Consider the following 17900-nt stretch of genomic DNA (forward strand, 5'->3'; position numbering starts at 1 on the left):
GAGTAGTGTATATATCTATATGATTCGTGACGCACTCGCCCCATACCTGGTTTAAGCCACAATTTTTAGTAGAATTTACCCCCCCCCCCCCCCTCCCCCTTCGCCGCTTGGGGTGGCAAAAAAGCTGGAGCTGGCCCTGGCAAGCATGGACATACTTCCCAGACTGACACATTCATATGGGTGGGGTTGAAATGCTAATAGTGATTCTGGGGGAGCCAGCCTATCCTTTGATTCGCTTGTTTATGAAACCATACACCGAATTGCCACCGAAGAATGAAGTGGCATGCTTGGGTTGCAGTCGAAGTGCGCCCTCCCCCCCCCCCCCCCCTCCCCCTTCGCCGCTTGGGGTGGCAAAAAAGCTGGAGCTGGCCCTGGCAAGCATGGACATACTTCCCAGACTGACACATTCATATGGGTGGGGTTGAAATGCTAATAGTGATTCTGGGGGAGCCAGCCTATCCTTTGATTCGCTTGTTTATGAAACCATACACTGGATGCCCATACAGTAGCAAGGAGAGTTATCTAGTGCCTGAGCAGGTGCAGGATGACTGAATGTGCTTTTGCTAGGTTGAAAGGCCTCTGGCGAGGTCTCATGGGAAGGCTGGATCTCAGTAAGGCAACTATTCTTGTTGTAGAATAATATTGCATAATATTTGTGAAGCGAAGGGGAAACTTTACTGTCAGGACGGAGCAGGGAAGTGGAAAGACTGTCTGCTGATTTTGAACAGCCAGACACAAGAGCAGTAACCAAACTCCATCAAGGAGCTATATGGCTGAGGGAGGCCTTAAAATATCACTTTAACAGTGTGCCATATTATTGTGGTGTGCTACTTTTGTGTACTTTGTGTTTTGCCTTGAATCTGGATTTTAAATGATTTGTAAATACCTCTTACGAATTTGGTGAGAGTAGGTGATGCTTTGGTCTTTAACATTTGTTTGACACCCAATAAATATTTTGTGATTTTTCAGAAAACTACAATTTTGTGTGCAAATGAACAAATTTATTAGCAACAGTAAACTTTGAGGGTTGACACCTATATAACCATATTAAGCTTTACATCTATATTACTAGTGTTAAATAAGCAAAGTGCTGGGTGTTTGTCAATGTATGCATAGTCATAGTTCTTGTTTTCCACCATCAAAGAATTGTAGAGAAAAGGCTGTAGGTTGTGCTAGTGCGTTGTGGGTGGGTGGGGTGTGTGGTCTTGTGGACACTGAATTGTGAATGAGACGCAAAGGCTGTGGGGAGGTGGTCTTTGGATGTTTTTGGATGGACTCTGCTCAAGCAAACAGATATTGCAGAACTGTGTTCCTGGTGCACTTGTTGATGTACCTTTTGGCTGCTCTGGTTTTCCTTGAATAGTTGGTCCTTCCAATTCTGATCCTTTTGACTGATCTCCCTATGGTCCCTCCAATCTGTACTCTCCCAGACAGCAGCATCTTCAGACTGGAGAAGCTTCAAAAACATATCCTCACTTTTTCCACGTCTTTCATCTTCTGATTAGGGTCAGTCTTCTAGCAGGTATGAATGGGGGTGCCTTTCAAGGACACCGCAGCCAAGGAGTGTGATAAACAAAAAGATAGAGAGATACTGTAGATTATAGTGGGAGTAGAACGGAAGAGATAAGCCTCAAAACTCCCTAAAATTTCATAGACTCGTAGGTCAGAAGGGACCAATATGATCATCTAGTCTGACCTCCTGCACAAAGCAGGCCACAGAACCCTACCCATCCACTTTTATAACAACCCCTAACCCATGACTGAGTTATTGAAGTCCTACGGTGCAGTTGTCCAGCTACAAAATCCGACCATGGCGTGCTGTAAGTGCGCTTTCACCTGCCAAGGAAACAACAAAAAATCTGCATTTCAATGAGTATCTAGGCCTCTTCCAAAAATTTTGATTTAAATTGAACTACATTTATCGGGGCTTCTAAACAAAGTAGCTGAGTGACACTCATCTCCCGGTAAATATCCCAAGCTCACTGAAAATCCTCCTAAATTTCAATTGTTGATGAATCTTCGACGTGGGCGCCCTAACACTAGGTGCTCCGATCCCATTTACCGAGGGGCCCTACTTATAGGGGGCGCAAAACCCCATTTCCAGGCGGCCATTAAATAGGGCCCCAAAACCCCATTTCTGGGAATCCTAAACGCGTAGAGGCCGCCAACCGCCCATTCACGGGACCCCTAAACCTAGCACCAACCCCAATTCAGGGGGGGGCCCTACCGCTCGACGAGCGGCCCCAACCCACTTCAGGAGGCCCCTACCTGCTCCCAAACCTATGGTCTCTGGCTCATATTAGGGGCTTCCACCCCGCCAGGGTGCCTATCCTGCCTATAACCATTTCAGGGCCCCTTACGCCAGGGGCCCGAACCCCATTCCAGGGCGACCCAGCCCCAGACCCAATTTACAGGGACCATTAATCTCTGGGGACCCTAACCCCATTCTACAAGGCCCTAACCCTAGGGAGCCCCAACCATTTCCCGCGCACTAAACAGCGTAACCAAAACTCCCATTCCAGGGTGCGCTAAACCTAGGGGCCCCAACCCACCATTCACGAGGCCCTTAAACTCCGGGACACCCAAAACCCATGTATCTCGTCATGTGGCCCCTAACATCAGGACCCCAATCATTCCATTTCCAGGGGACCCCTAAAATTGGCACAGGGCCCCAACCCCCCACCAGGCTGCTAACACACCGGCCCCGAATCCAGATTCCAGGGGCCTTATCTATAGGAGGGCCACAACCCCATTTCCGGCATGTTAGGGTAGGGACCAACCACCCCTCAGGCGGGCCCTAACCTAGGGCCCCAAAACCATCCGGCGCCTATACTCAAATCGCTTAAACCATTTCCATGCTTCCTCACTCCCTGTTTTCTTTCTGCCTATTTATGTGGTGTGAACCTCTTTACTATTGCTGTTAATTGTGTGTCATAGGTCCAGTCTACATGGCTTTTAGGGCGCTTGTGCTGCACTTTTATCCCTATCATCATTTCCCGCTCTTTTGTGCCAAAGGTCAGTAATAAAAGGCTTAATATAAGATCGGTCCAAAACCATCCATTGAGGGACTCCATTAGTACCCTCCTCCAGCCTGACAGTTCACCCTTCAGTACGACCGCTGGAGTCTCCTTTAACCCAGTTCCTTATCACCTTACCTTTCATATTCATCCCCTCTTATCCAATTAACTAACATTCCCATTGTTTGGAACCGATGTCAAACGCCGCTTACTGAGTGCGAGTAAATTAGATCTACCGCATTTCCTTTGTCTAAGTAATCTGTCACCTCATCAAAGAAGGAATTCAGGATTGGTTTGGCACTAATCTACCTTTCGTAACTCATGTTGCAATTCGTCCCAATTACCCTTGACCTCTATGTCCTTAAACTACTTTCTCCCTTAAAAATTTTTTCCAGACCTTACTACTACAGACGTCAGCTAACCGGCTATAGTTTACCCGGATCACTTCTTTTTTCCCTTTCTTAAAATGGAACACAGTTAGCAATTCTCCAGCTACGTACCAACCCCTAGTACCGCTTGATTAAAATTCTCGGCTAACGGAGCTCGCATTATCCTGGGCAGTTCCTTTTTAATATCCTTGGATGGAGATTTTGTACCCATTAAGCTGTTCAAGTTTGCCTCTACCTCGATGGTAAATATTCACCTCCCTATCCTCATTCCCGTTTCTCCATCGCTCCATCCTCCCTCACCTCCTCACTAGTGCTTATTAAGACTGAGGCAAAGTACTTATTGTAGTATTGGGGGCCATGCTAGGTTATCCTTAACCTCCATTCACCATTCCTCAGTGTGTATAGCTGCCCCACTTCTTCTTCTCTGTTGTTTTCTCTTATTTTATTGGCTGTAGAACTCTTTCCTATTGGTTTTGAATTCCGCTTTTTGCAGTCAGTCTCACATGGCTTTTAGCCTTGCTCACTGTTATCCCGTTCTGACCTCACTAAGGTAGCTTCCCTTGCTAATCCCGCCTTTCTTCCACTCCCTGTAAGCTTTCTGCTTTTTCCTAATCCCCTCTCTGAGATGCTTGCTCATTCAGCTTGGCCTACAACTCCTGCCCATGGTTTTTTTTCCCCCATAAAGATCTTTTATAGAAGTATAGGGTGATCAGACTAGCTTTGGTTCAGCTTTCTTTGGAACTGCTCTGTTGCTCCAGGCTTCGTGAGTAGCATGACTTTCTCATTGTAAGTCCATAGTCATGAAGATGGGGGGGCTGCTGGGTAAAAAGTAGCTAAAATTGTTAAAGGAAGAGGTGATTGTGGCTGGTATCACTCCTGAGGGTGACAGAGTCCTAAAGAAGGCAGCTCAAGCCCGCCCTTCCCTGTATCCTACCAGGCTGTTCAGTGATGGTTCCAGTTGGACTCATCTCAGAGTGGCATACCAAGGTCTCCTATTGAAAGGGAAAAAACAAGACCACCCTTCCTTGAAATGGCTGGAAAAGGATTGGAGAGTGTCTCCTCGAAGATTTATGAAGATTAATCCAGAGGATGGAAGGGACATTTTATGTACAGATCAGCAAAATACTCCTCAAGGGTGAAGAGTTGTTCCCATTGCCTAGTACCAAAAGCCAAAGAAAAGAACCCCGGAATCAATGACTCCACCTCTGCTTCTATTCAAGCAGAGCATGAGGGATTTGTTTTGGTCTAGGGCAGGGGTAGGCAATCTATGGCACGGGTGCCGAAGGTGGCACGTGAGCTGATTTTTAGTGGCACTCACACTGCCCGGGTCCTGGCCACCAGTCCAGGGAACTCTGCATTTTAATTTAATTTTAAATGAAGCTTCTTAAACATTTTTAAAACCTTATTTACTTTGCATACAACAATAGTTTAGTGTTATATTATAGACTTAAAGAAAGAGACCATCTAAAAATGTTAAAATGTATTACTGGCACGTGAAACCTTAAACTAGAGTGAATAGATGAAGACTCAGCACACCACTTCTGAAAGGTTGCCAACCCCTGGTCTAGGGGAAAAATTGACTTGTAAATCAGAGCACTGTCTTTTGCTGTCTACATTACATGCCTGCTCTTAAAAATCTGGTACTCTAGATAGTCACTGGGTTGCTTGTAAGAGAGATTCTTCTTTGAGGAGTGTCCCTGTGGGTGCTCCACTTGCGGTGTCTTGGTGCTCTGCACTTGTAATTGGAGATTTGTAGTAGAAGAGCCCTGGTTGGCCGCCTCGCACTGCTCCGAGTGGTTACCTAGCCTGCGCTGCCAACTGACCCCCAGTTTCTTCTCTGTCGCCTTTGGCTTGAGTTGGAGTGACAGCAGCATCTCTCCAAATATGTAGATAGCTCAATATTTCTTTCTATCCCATAAATCCTAGTTAATTTGAGTTAAATTTAGTTTTTATTTTCTTCCATATAATTTTTTTTTAATTAGTCATAGTTTTTCCTCTTTCGCCACCTGGCGGACCGCCGTCAATAATGACTAAATAAAAATGGGCTGGGCTGACCCCATTTTTCTCCGGAGCTTCCCTCTTTCAGGCATACCTGGTTCCCCTGCCTTTAAATGCTGCCTGACCTGCAGGCTCTCGATACCCATTTCTGACGGCCACGCTCAGTGTGTCCACTGCCTCGGAGAGACCTATATTCTCCAAAAGTATCCTCATTGTAAAAAACTGACTGTCAGGACGTGGAAGGCCAGGGATCTTTAACCTAAATTACTAATGATGGAGAAATCCCTCAGGCCAGCCCAGAGTCCAGACCAACGGTCACCAGCAGCAGACAGGGACACCACAACTAAGACTGCCTCTAAGAACCTTGTCCCTAAAAAGGTGACCAAACACCACTTTCATTCATCTCCACAGTGAGAACGCCTAAAAGAAAATGGTCTCTCGGCGAAAAATCTGCCCCAGTACCAATGGCACCGAGAGGCAACGGGAATGTCCTGTACAGAGATTTCCCAAGGACCCAGTATGGGCAGGCTCTTAGTCAGGGGTGTGCCCTAAAGCTAAGCTTCTTAGCATGGTCCCAGTGGGGCTGAAGAACATCCTGACACTGACTAGTACAGTGGCGCCACTTGCTGCACATACACAGCTCAGCAAGATGTCGGCACCGACAGTTCTCACCCTCTTCTCTCAGACTGCCCTGTCATCTCCAGCACCGATCTTTTTGGTACCACAGCATTTTGGCAGACAGGCAGACCTGGCAGTTTCTTCTGCTCCTGGGACCCCCTTATTCAGTACCAAAGGTACTCCAGCGAGGCCTGCACCAAGCCCGATCCTCACTCAAGGACCTTCAGTGTCTCCCCTCTCCAGTGATGATGATGAGGGGGAGGCAGACACAGGGATGTACACCACTCGCCACTTCTCTCTCCGTTGGTAGACATGCAAGGCTGGCGGATGCCACCTCCTATTGCCCTGCCACCCAACTGGCCAAACTAGGACCCTTGGGCCATCTATAGAGCCCAGAATATTAAGCCTCCTAACCAACCGTCCTCCAGAACACCCTGCTCTCTCTCACCAACAGACCCAACTCCTTCAGAGGCCCAGGATGAGGAGACTGAAGAACAGGAGGAGACACGTTGCCACTTACACGCATTTCATCATCATCTCCAGATGAAATAATTATGCTACCACCCCCTAGTTTGGGGGATGACTTCAAGCCATTTTAAGACCTCTTTAAGAGGATAGTGGAATCCCTCAACATCTCCTTGTCTGAGCTCCTTGAGACACAACATAAGTGAATAGACATTCTCTAGGTGTTCCCATCAGCAAAAATATGCTGCCATAATGGACCCTGTGAAAACCATCTGGCAGACACCTGCCGCAGCCCCTCCCTCCTGCAAAAGGTTGGAAAAAAAATATTACCTGGTGGCAAAAGGGGCTGAATTTCTGTTTACCCACCCCACTCCTAATTCTCTGGCGGTGGAGGCAGTAAATTAAATGGGCAAACAACAACAGTCTAGATCCACCCCTTGCAATGAGGACTGAAAGAGGCTAGACCTCTTTGGGAGCAAAGCTTATTCTTCTGCCACCTTACAATTATGCATTACAAATTACTCTGAACTGCTGGCAAAATGTACACACAATCTGTTTTCTAAAATGTCAGCCTTTATTTAACACCTGCTGAAAGACAAGAGAAGTGTAGAAATCCAACATCTCCGAAAGCGCTCTTGTTGCAAGGGTGGCCCTCCAACCCTTCCTTGATTCCACAGACACAGCAGCATGCTCCATTGTGAACTCTGTAGTCATGTGTCTGGCATCCTAACTCCACCTGTCTGGATTACCTAGGGAGGTGCAGGCTATTGTGGAAGGCCTACCCTTTGAGAGTCAGAAATTGTTTGCAGAATCCACAGACTTGTCCCTATATACTTTAAAGGAGTCCCAGGCCACCTTAAAGACTCTAGGCATCTATGTCCCTGGAAGCAAGAAAACGCAAGGCAGGTTTTATAACCAAAACTCTGGGCTGCACATACTCTCAGCCCCAAAGACACTATAGCTAATGCCGCAAACAGAGGCAGATGGGGCAAAGGCAGAATCAAGACCAGCCTTCCACATCCCAGCCTTCCGCCTCCAGGCAATGGTTTTGAAGGTCTGGTTGAGGGCCTGAGACTTCTATACTTTCTGTTTACAGATCTCAACCCCATTGTAATGCCATTCGGAGACCGCCTGTCACCATATTACCCAGTCTGGAACAACATCACTACAGACAAATGGATCCTGGAAATTATCCAGCAGGATTACTCCATCCCATTTATTTCTCTCTCACCTATTTATCCTCTTCAGGGACTCCTCTTATGAGCCCCTATTACAACAGGAAATAAACCACCTCCTGCAACTGAGGGGGCTGTGGAACCAGTACCAGCTCTACACAGGGGAAGAGGATTTTATTCCCATTATTTTCTCACTCAGAAAAAGAATGGCAGATGAAGACCCATTCTGGATTTATGCAAACTCAACAGGTTTGTTAGAATGCAGCAATTCAAAATGCAACAAGAAGTCCGGTGGCACCTTAAAGACTAACAGATTTATTTGGGCATAAGCTTTCGTGGGTAAAAAATCCACTTCTTCAGATGCATGGAGTGAAAATTACAGGGCCAACACTGGTTCTCCACTTGAGGTAACTCCCTTTTCTTCATGTGTCCGTATATAATGCCTGCATCTGTAATTTTCATTCCATGCGTCTGAAGAAATGGGTTTTTACCCATGAAAGCTTATGTTCAAATAAATCTGTTAGCCTTTAAGGTGCCACCAGACTCCTTGTTGTTTTTATGGATACAGACTAACATGGCTACCCCCTGATACTTGATTCAAAATGGTGACCCTATTGATGATGATTCTGGCATTAGAGAAAGGAGATTGGCTCTTGTCCCTCGACCTGCAAGACGCTTACTTTCATGTCACCTTTCACCCAACACACAGAAGATTCTTGCGCTTCACCCTAGGACATCAACATTACTAATACAAAGTGCTACCCTTTGGACCGTCAGTCACCCCAATGGTCTTCTCCAAGGTCCTCGCCATCACTGCAGCTCACCTCCGCAGACTAGGAGTCCATGATTTTCCCATACCTGGACGACTGCCTGTTAAGAGTACCAACAAAGCAGGCAGCACTAGAAGCCACACAGACCACAATAGCCCTCTTTATGAACCTTGGACTTCAAATAAATCTTCAAAAGTTCAGCTTGGTTCCTGTCCAACAATTTGGAACTTATAGGGGCCTTTCTTGACTACCTCACGGCAACGGTGAGGTTACCCCAACAGTGCTTCCTCAGCTTAAACACTATGATTACTACGGTCACAGACAGTCTGCCAAGACGTGCCTACAACTTTTTGGGGCACATGGCCACTACGACTTTCATCATTAAACGTGCCAGACTACATATGAGATGCCTACAAGCCTGTCTTCACACTTGCTATGTACCACACAAGCGCTCTCTCAACAGTTAGCTCACCATGCCCCGCAAGGTAAAGGATTCCCTCGAGTGGTGGACACTACCACAAAACGTTTGCTCAAGTGTCCCATTTCAACAGAAAGTTCCTACCATAACGATCACTACAGATGCCTCCCACATGGGATGTGGCGCTTACCCTGGGTAACATGATCCAAGGTCATTGGTCCGCAGCAGAATACAATTTGCATATAAGCATACCAGAACTAAGAGCAGTCAGAAACGGATGCAAGCATTTTCTTCCTCTAATCCACAACACTACTATCAAAGTCCTTATGGACAACACAGCATGCATGTTCTACATGCGCTGCCAGGGGGAAGCTCGATCATACCCTCCGTGCATGTAGGCAATACACCTCTGGAATTGGTGCATCCCCAACAATGTAGACATCTTGGCATCCTATCTGCTGGGACATCAGACTTCTCACAAACCCATGAGTGAGAGATGGATTATGCAATTCTCACCACCATATTCAACCTATGGGGATTCCCCACTATAGACCTATTTGCAACAACTCACAATGCAAAGCGCTGCTAATGCATACGTTCCTTCCGATCCCACTTCTGAGTCGGGTTATACACAAGATCAGACAAGACAAGTCCAGTGTCATTTTCATTGCGCCTGCATGACCCAGACAAACATGATTTCCCATATCTGAGACAGATGGCAGTGAAACCACCTCAAACTCTCCCCTTAATACCTCACCTCCTGATCCAGAACTCAGGACACATCAGTCACCCCAACCTATCTCTTCTCCATCTCAAGGTCTGGTGTCTCCATGGCTATTGAGTATTGACACAGACTATTCCAAAGAAGGTAGACATACCCTTGAACAGTCGCAGACTAAGCACACAAAAAAACTACACATAGAAGTGGACACAGTTTCGCACCTGGTGCAAGGCTAGCCATATTTCCCCACAGTTGGTCCCACTGCCCAGGGTTCTTGAATATATACTGGGTTTTAAAAAATTGGGGCTATCCATCAGCTCCATCAGAGTACACCTAGCTGCAATCATCTCGTTACACGATAACGTGGATGGGGCCACTATCTTTGCTCATCCAACGACTAAGCATTTTCTAAAAGCCATGATAGATACCTACCCAACGCTAAAAGACCGTACTCCCATGTGGGACCTTAACCTCAAGAAACCATTTGAACCCTTAGTGACTTGTTCGTTGCTACATCTGTCAATGAAGGTGGCCTTCCTCATCGCCATCACTTCGGCAAGAAGGGTGGGAGAGATACGTGCCCAAATGACTCACCCACCTTATACCACATTCTGTAAAGACAAAGTGATCCTATAGCTGCACCCCAAATTCATACCCAGGGTAGCCTCGCAGTTTAATCTAAATCAACCTATATACTTGTGTTTTTTTTTCCTGAAACCACATGCCAATAACAAGGAGGCTTTTCTTCACATGCTTGACGTCCGCAGAGCACTAGCCTTTTATCAAGAAAGAACAAAAACATTTAGAAAATCATCTTTTCTCTCTCTCTCTATAATAGAACGATCAAAGAGTCAGACTATCTAAATGGATATTTGGGCTGTATCTATTTGTGTTACCAGCAGAGCAACCTCCTGGCTCCACCAGGAGTTCGCACACGCTCCACCAGAGTGTCATCAGCATCAACAGCATTTCTCAATAATATACTCATTTGTAAAGCAGCTACCTGGGTCTCTGCCCACACTTTTTTACTAAACACTGTGCTCTCAAGCAACGATCAGCTGCAGACACACAGCTTGGACTGTCAGTGCTAGCCACCATCAATAAAAGAACTCCGACGTCGCGCTCCTCTTCCCCCCCCCTCCCCCTCCCCCCCGCTCAGAGGGGCACTGCTCCATAGTCACCTAAAGTGAAGCCACCCACAGGGGACGCTCCTCGAAGAAGAAGAGGTGGTTGGTTACTCCACCGTGCAGTAACTGAGGTTGTTCGAGATGTCCCTCTGAGTGCTCAGCTATCGCCCCATCTTCCCTCTACTTTGGAGTTTCACGCTGATCCTCTGGGGTAGAGAAGGAACTGGGGGTCAGTTGGCTGCGCACACTAGGTAACTACTTAGATGGGTGCCGCGAGTGCAGATGGCCAACCGCTGCAACAGTTCTCTGATTACAAGTGCAGGGCGCCAAGACACCTAAAGTGGAGCACCCACAGGGACAACCATCTCAAGGAAACTCAGTTACTGCACAGGGTGAGTAATCTTCTCTTTTTAATTTCCTATGTACTTCATTTTAATGGTGAGGTCATAATTGATTTTTATAATATGTTAGTGTTTTATAATGCTGAAATTCTACCTTGATGCTAAAACAACTGGCTACTCTTATTTTATTGCCAGTACAAGTTTATTTTAAAAATGGGCTAATTTCAAGGTACCTTTGTTCTCTGACAGCATGAATGAGTGCCATTTTGAAAGAGAGGAGGAATCATAGGATATCAGGGTTGGAAGGGACCCTAGGAGGTCATCTAGTCCAACCCCCTGCTCAAAGCAGGACCAATTCCTAAATAAATCATCACAGCCAGGGCTTTGTCAGGCCTGACCTTAAAAACCTCTAAGGAAGGAGATTCCACCACCTCCCCATTCCAGTGCTTTGCCACTCTCCTAGTGAAAGAGTTCTTCCTAATATCCAACCTAAACCTCCCCCACTGCAACTTGAGACCATTACTTCTTGTTCTGTCATCTTCTACCACTGAACAGTCTAGATCCATCCTCTTTGAAACCCCTTTTCAGGTAGGTGAAAGCAGCTATCAAATCCCCCCACATTCTTCTCTTCTGCAGACTAAACAGGCCCAGTTTCCTCAGCCTCTCCTCATAAGTTATGTGCTCCAGCCCCCTAATCATTTTTGTTGCCCTCTGCTGGACTCTATCCAATTTTTTCACATCCTTCTTATAGTGTGGGTCCCAAAACTGGACACAGTACTCCAGCTGAGGCCTCACCAATGCCGAGTAGAGGAGAATGATCATGTCCCTCGATCGCAGGTGTCTGTGTGTTGGGTCTTGCCCACATGGTTAGGTCTAGTTCACCGGTGCCCAAACTTTTCCTATTGCACCCTCTCTTACCAGTAATGGAATTTGTCCATGGTGTGCCCTCCCATCTCCCATTACTGCACAGCCAAGGCTTCCTCAGCATAAGAGCTTGGGCTGAAGGCAGAGCTGGGCACAGAACTGAAGGTGGGAGTGAGCAACTGGGGTTAGAGGCAAAGCTGGCCCGGGGGTGGAGAGGGAGTGAGGGCAGAGCTTGGCTGAGGGCAGAGGAGGGGGCACAGTGGAACTGCAGCTGGATCTGGGCTGGGGTAAGAGCAGAGGTGTGGCTGAAGTTGCGGTGGCCCATGATTGATTTCCCCCTCCCCCCCAGGATCAGTGGCCTATGACAGAAAAAAGGTTCCCCACCACTGCCTTAAAGTCTATGAAGACAGTTGGCTGTCATGGGAGGCTGGGCTGCCAGTGCTTCCAGAGCTTGTAGGTGCCTGGTGCATGTGGTGAGCTGTGGAGGAGTTGAAAGCCCTGCTGAACAGCAGCCCACCAGATGAACTGGCTCCACGCTCTCAACTCCCCATCAGCCTGCCAAGATATCAGGAAATCTGACAGTTTTCCAATGCACTTCCATGGAAATTGAATAGTCTTTGTGACATATGTTAGATTTTGATGAATGTGCCACATTGTCTGATGGAAAAATATGTTCCACTGGTGAATTTCAGACCAGTAACAATATTAACAGATTAATCAAATTTCCCTTTTTTAAAAACAAAACACTGCCTTCCTAGTCTTACATTTTATTTCCACCATTGTGTTGAAATAACAAATCATATTGTGGCTTACATGTTTAAGCAGATACTGTTACAGTGATTACAGCTAACACCTGTTCATTATTTTGTTTCTACAGCAAAGTGAAAGTAATGTACTCTTTTTACTCTAGCCCAGAAAAGGTTCTACACAATTTTGTGTGAGGTGGAATTCTGTTAGTGGTGTAGAGAAAAGTAAGTAATCACAATTGTGCCTGTATTTTAGTGTTTGCAGAAGCCAGACCTCACCAGTGATACGAAGGACAAGGAATACAAACCCCATGATATTCCCCAGAGACAGTCTGTTCAGCCATCTGAAACTTGTCCCCCTGCACGTCGAGCAAAACGCATGAGAGCGGAGGTGAGAGAATATATAGGTGGATAAATGTTGGGCTTTATCTTAGTTTGAAAACCATAATGCAGTAGTAGTTTTCCAGCCAGGATGGCACAAACTATTAACTTTGGGGAGCTAATTTAGCTTTTTATTCACAGTAATAAATTTAACAGGTTATTAAACCTGTTCATGGAGAGTTATTCCAGATTAACTCAATGTATCACTCTTATTACAGAATCAAGTGCCTTATTCTCAGTTAGGTTAAACAGTGGTTAAACTGGCTTGATTCTTGCTTAACTTGATTTATCTTAATTTGGTAATTCACTAATTCAAGCTAAACCAAATTCAGTAAGAGTTAAACCTGCATTAAAGTGATGCAACTTTCCTTGGGACCTGTCTATCCTGTTTACTTAATGAAGCACAGGTTCTGTGGAGAAAGTAGCATGTGATTATGTAAATTAAAGATTATTTGAAAATGCGTACAGTATTCACAAGAGCACCAAATTAAGATTACACAGGCATTTTTAATACAGTTAGGAAATAACTTCTGAGTGTCTGATTTTGCAAGCTTCTTTGAATGTAGTTTTTTTCTGTAATTCTAAGGTACATAGGACTAAACCTCAGTTGGTAAATAAAACATTTTAAAAGTTAAGAGCTCAGAACTAAGGAAACTGTGATGACAACTGTAGGCCCTTTCTGAACTGTGCGGAATTGGGAAATTTAGTGGGAAGAAAAGTCTAAAGACAATAGGAAGAATTAATGACAGAGGAATTAACGTGAGTTGACTGTCTAGGATAGAAGCACTTGACAGACACAGTAAATCTCAGAGAAAATACCAGCCTGAGAGAGATTTCTGGAGAAGAGGAGTATATTCTCAGTTATCTGATTACATTGTAGATGTGTGCAGAGTTTGAATTACTACCAGTAGCAGGGTCAAGGACTCGCTGGCCTGGTGCCTCCAGCTGGTCATCTGGGAATTAGCTCTTGTGATAGGTTAGATCACAGAACCCCCCTTGGGAGCTGCCACCCAATGTGTCAAGACTACTTCTGCTCCTGCTTTCCTGCCCTGTCAGCTTAGGACTTCAGTGCCCTGCCTGGTTTAAGCCAGACTCGCTAGCCTGCTGCAAACCCAGATCCAGGTCTGAACCACGTCCCCTAACAGCTGTAGGCTAAACTGAAAGCAGCTTAGAGAAGTGCTCATCTTTAACACGCAGATGTCCAACTGCCAGTGGGGTCTAAACCGAAATAAATCAGCTTTATCCTGTATAAAGCTTATACAGGGTAAACTCATAAATTGTTCGCCCTCTATAACACTGATAGAGAGAGATGCGCAGCTGTTTGCCCCCCCCCAGGTATTAGTACATACTGAGTTAATTAATAAGTAAAAAATGAAAGTAGGATTTAAGTAGTTTCAAGTAGTAACAGACAGAACAAAGTGAATTACCAAGCAAAGCAAAATAAAACACGCAAATCTAAGCCTAATACAGTAATACAATTGAGTACAGATAAAATCTCACCCTGAGAGAGGTTTCAATAAGTTTCTTTCACAGACTGAACGCCTTCCTAGTCTGGGCACAATCCTTTCCCCTGGTATAGCCGTTGTTCCAGCTTAGGTGGTAGCTCGGGGATTCTTCATGATGGCTCCTCTTTGTTCTGTTCCACCCATTTATAGATATTTTGCATAAGGCAGAAATCCTCTCTCTCTCTGGGTTCCCACCCCCACCTTTTCAATGGAAAAGCACCAGGTTAAAGATGGATTCCAGTTCAGGTGACATGATCACATGTCACTGTAAGACTTCATTATCCACTTGCCAGCACACAGGTATACGGGGAGCCTTATAAGTAAAACAGAGCCACCTGCAGATAATTGTCCTGGTTAATGGGAATCATCAAGATTCCAAACCAACATTAATGGCCTACACTTTGCATAATTATAATAGGTCCTCAGAGTTTTATTTCATATTTCTAGTTTCCGATACGAGTGGTACATTTATACAAATAGGATGACAGCACTCAGTACATTATAAACTTTGTACTGATACCTTACAAGACCTTTTTGCATGAAGCATATTCCAGTTACGTTAGCCTGTTTTCATAAAATCATAGAGTGTGCAATGTCACAGGTCTCTTCCAGCATACGGCGCGCTCTCTGCAGGCCGGTGTCTTACCTGCCGCTGACCCCATGTCCCTCCTGGACCCCAGTGCCCTTTACCTCAGGGTTCTTCCCCAGCAGTACCTCTTGCTTTGGGTCTCCCCTCCCAGGGGAGTCCCCAACCCTCTAAACTCACCTTGCCTCAGTGGCTACTGCCAGTCATCATTTAGCCCCCTTTCTCTGGGGCAGACTGCAGTCTGTAATGGCCACTCATCATTGGCAATGGGTTAGGACCTGCTGCCTTTGCCTATTCCCTGACTGTGTCTCTGCAGCCCCAGTACCTCTGTAGGCCTTCATCAAGGCCTGCAGCCTGAGGGTTTTACCAGGCTGGAGCTCCCCAGCTCCCTTTGCTCTTCCCCAGCACTGCTCTACCTTAGGCACCTTGCTACTAGGCAGCTAGCCCTTCTCACTCCAGGGCTAGAGTGAGACTCCTCCAGCTTCTGATCCACAGCCCTCTTATCAGGACCAGCTGAGCCCTAAATGAGCTGGCCACAGCTGTGGTTGCTCCCCCAATCAGCCTAGCTTGGCTGCTTTTAACACCTGTTCTCCAGAAGTGGGGCAGCTGCCTCGCTACACTGCCTTATGTTTCTGTCTGCACTTTTCCCCTCACCTTCTTCTGTATGCACTCCCTATCCGTGGCCCCACAAAGTCGCGGGACCTCCTGGTCAACCTCCTCCTCGCCCTGGCTAAAATGGCCATCTAAGCAACCAGGGAGAGGAGGTTGGCCGATGGGGACTCCTGTGACTGTGGGGCTTGTTTCCAGTCCTTAGTCTGTTCACATATCCGGGCGGAGTTCTTCTGGGCGGCGTCCACTGGCTCCCTTGACGCCTTCGAGGAGCAGTGGGCGGCTGTCCGGGGTTCTCTGCTCCGTGTCCCCGTCAGGCTCCCTTCTTTTGACCCTCTGACTGCACTCCTGTCCCTGTTCTTTTATTAGTTGTCCCTTGGAATCAGTTGGGTTCTGAGGTCCTGTAGGTCCTCCCCTTAGGCTGGGGGGGATCCATTAGCAATGGGCGGGCTTCTGCCTGCCCAGTTCCCAGAAACTCGATAGGTACACTGCCTTAGCTAATATATGATAATCTCAGAGTTAGGAGACCAAATAAAGGAAAAAGCAAGTTGGCTATGCTAAATAGTTCTTATAAGATATAAAAGATTTTAAAATAATTCTAAATTGGGTTTCTACACAAAATACAGAAGTTAAATCCTAGAAATTAGAGCAGAAACTATTAACTAGATTTACTTACTCCGTTCTCCCAGATGAGGGTCTAGTGCTTGTATTCTCAAGCTTTTTGTCCAGCATATTTTAAAATATCTTAGCTGATAATTAGAAAGACAAGGTGGTGAGGTAGAAGTCATAGAATATCAGGGTTGCTCAAAGCAGGACCAATCCCCAATTATGTATTTATTTAGCCCTGATCCCTAAATGGCCCCCTCAAGGATTGAACTCACAAGCCTGGGTTTAGCAGGCCAATGCTCAAACCACTGAGTTATCCCTCCCCTCCCATAATATCTTTTATTGGACCAATTTCTCCTAATGAGAGAGACAAGCTTTGACAATTGGCTTTTACCACTTCTTTTGCTGTAAGGGTCTGTGAACTAGGAGCTGGGTCTGCAGAGCCTGGACTGGCTGACGTTCCTACAGTGGTACTAGGAGGCCATGCAGAGCTACAGCTGGGGCGCACTGTGGAAAGTAGGTGCCACAGAAAGTACCACCCAAGGGAGCCAGAGTGACAGTACCCTGCAGCCCTCTGATTGGCCAGATGCCCTATTTAACCCTGGGGATTGACCCAGGAAGTTGTATGGTGGGTAGGCACACAGATTTTGGCCTGCTGTGACTCAGACTTCACCTTGTCTCCTAATCTCTGGTCTCCGATCTCAGCCTGATTCTGACCCCAGCTCTTGCTTACTGAACCTGGCTCTAGTGATTCCTCTAACTCCTGCTCAGTGACTACTGTCCCTGACATGTAGACCCCAGCCCAGCTGTGACCATTAGGTCACATTGCCTACACCCCCATCCCCTATACTTGCAATACAGTTGTATAGTAATTTGTGTGGAGTGGGGATGATGAATAGCTGTTGGAATTTTCAGGTTTTGGGTAAAAATTTGTCCTTATTTATTGACAGCAGGGATATTAATGAAATTTGCACCCAAATTAGGTTTTGTTGAAAACAGTCTCTCAAAGCCTAAATCTAATGGAAATTTTCCCATGAACTTTAAAATTCTAATGGAAAGTTTGCTCGGCTTATGTCAAACTATAAGCAAGTGAAACCGACTTAAATATTTTTGTGGTCCAAACTCAGACACTGATCCTAAACAGTTTTAATAAACATATTTAAATTATTTTGGTTGTAATTCCTTCAAGGCAGGGACCATTACTTACTTGTGTTTGTACTGTGCCTCGTACATTGAGGCCCTAATTTTCAGTAGGTCTTCTAGACATTGATGTAATATAAATAATAAAAAGGCTGGAATTTTCAACCCATTTAAAGGAGTTAGGTGCATACATCCCAAAAATCTCACCCATAAAATCCAAGGGGTGGGATACGTGACATAGGTAATGACATTTGTGGAGTTTTTTAAAATACTTTAAATCATGTCCCCTTTAATGCTAATTCACCTTGTAACGATGTAATACACCAATTTGTCTGAGTAACTTCGTGTCCTTAAACCACACTGCGTAAATTAGAAATACTCTCTTTAGCTTAACAAAGAGAATGTTAAGAGATGACTGTGTCAC

The 17900-nt window shown here is 45.8% G+C and overlaps 1 protein-coding gene across 3 annotated transcripts in view; it reads left to right on the top strand.

Annotated features, from left to right (window-relative positions):
* Positions 1 to 17900, top strand: part of KDM5B (lysine demethylase 5B) — a 154749-nt gene that overhangs the window by 11322 nt on the left and 125527 nt on the right. For all 3 annotated transcript variants that reach the window (XM_032795077.2, XM_075064980.1, XM_075064981.1), the window contains exon 2: positions 12906 to 13040. In XM_032795077.2, coding sequence (XP_032650968.1) covers positions 13029 to 13040 — 12 coding nt within the window. In that variant the 5' untranslated portion in view covers positions 12906 to 13028. The remainder of the gene's footprint in view (positions 1 to 12905; positions 13041 to 17900) is intronic.

This window comes from Chelonoidis abingdonii, chromosome 4 (genome assembly GCF_003597395.2).
Source record: "Chelonoidis abingdonii isolate Lonesome George chromosome 4, CheloAbing_2.0, whole genome shotgun sequence".
Taxonomy (NCBI): Eukaryota; Metazoa; Chordata; order Testudines; family Testudinidae; genus Chelonoidis; species Chelonoidis abingdonii.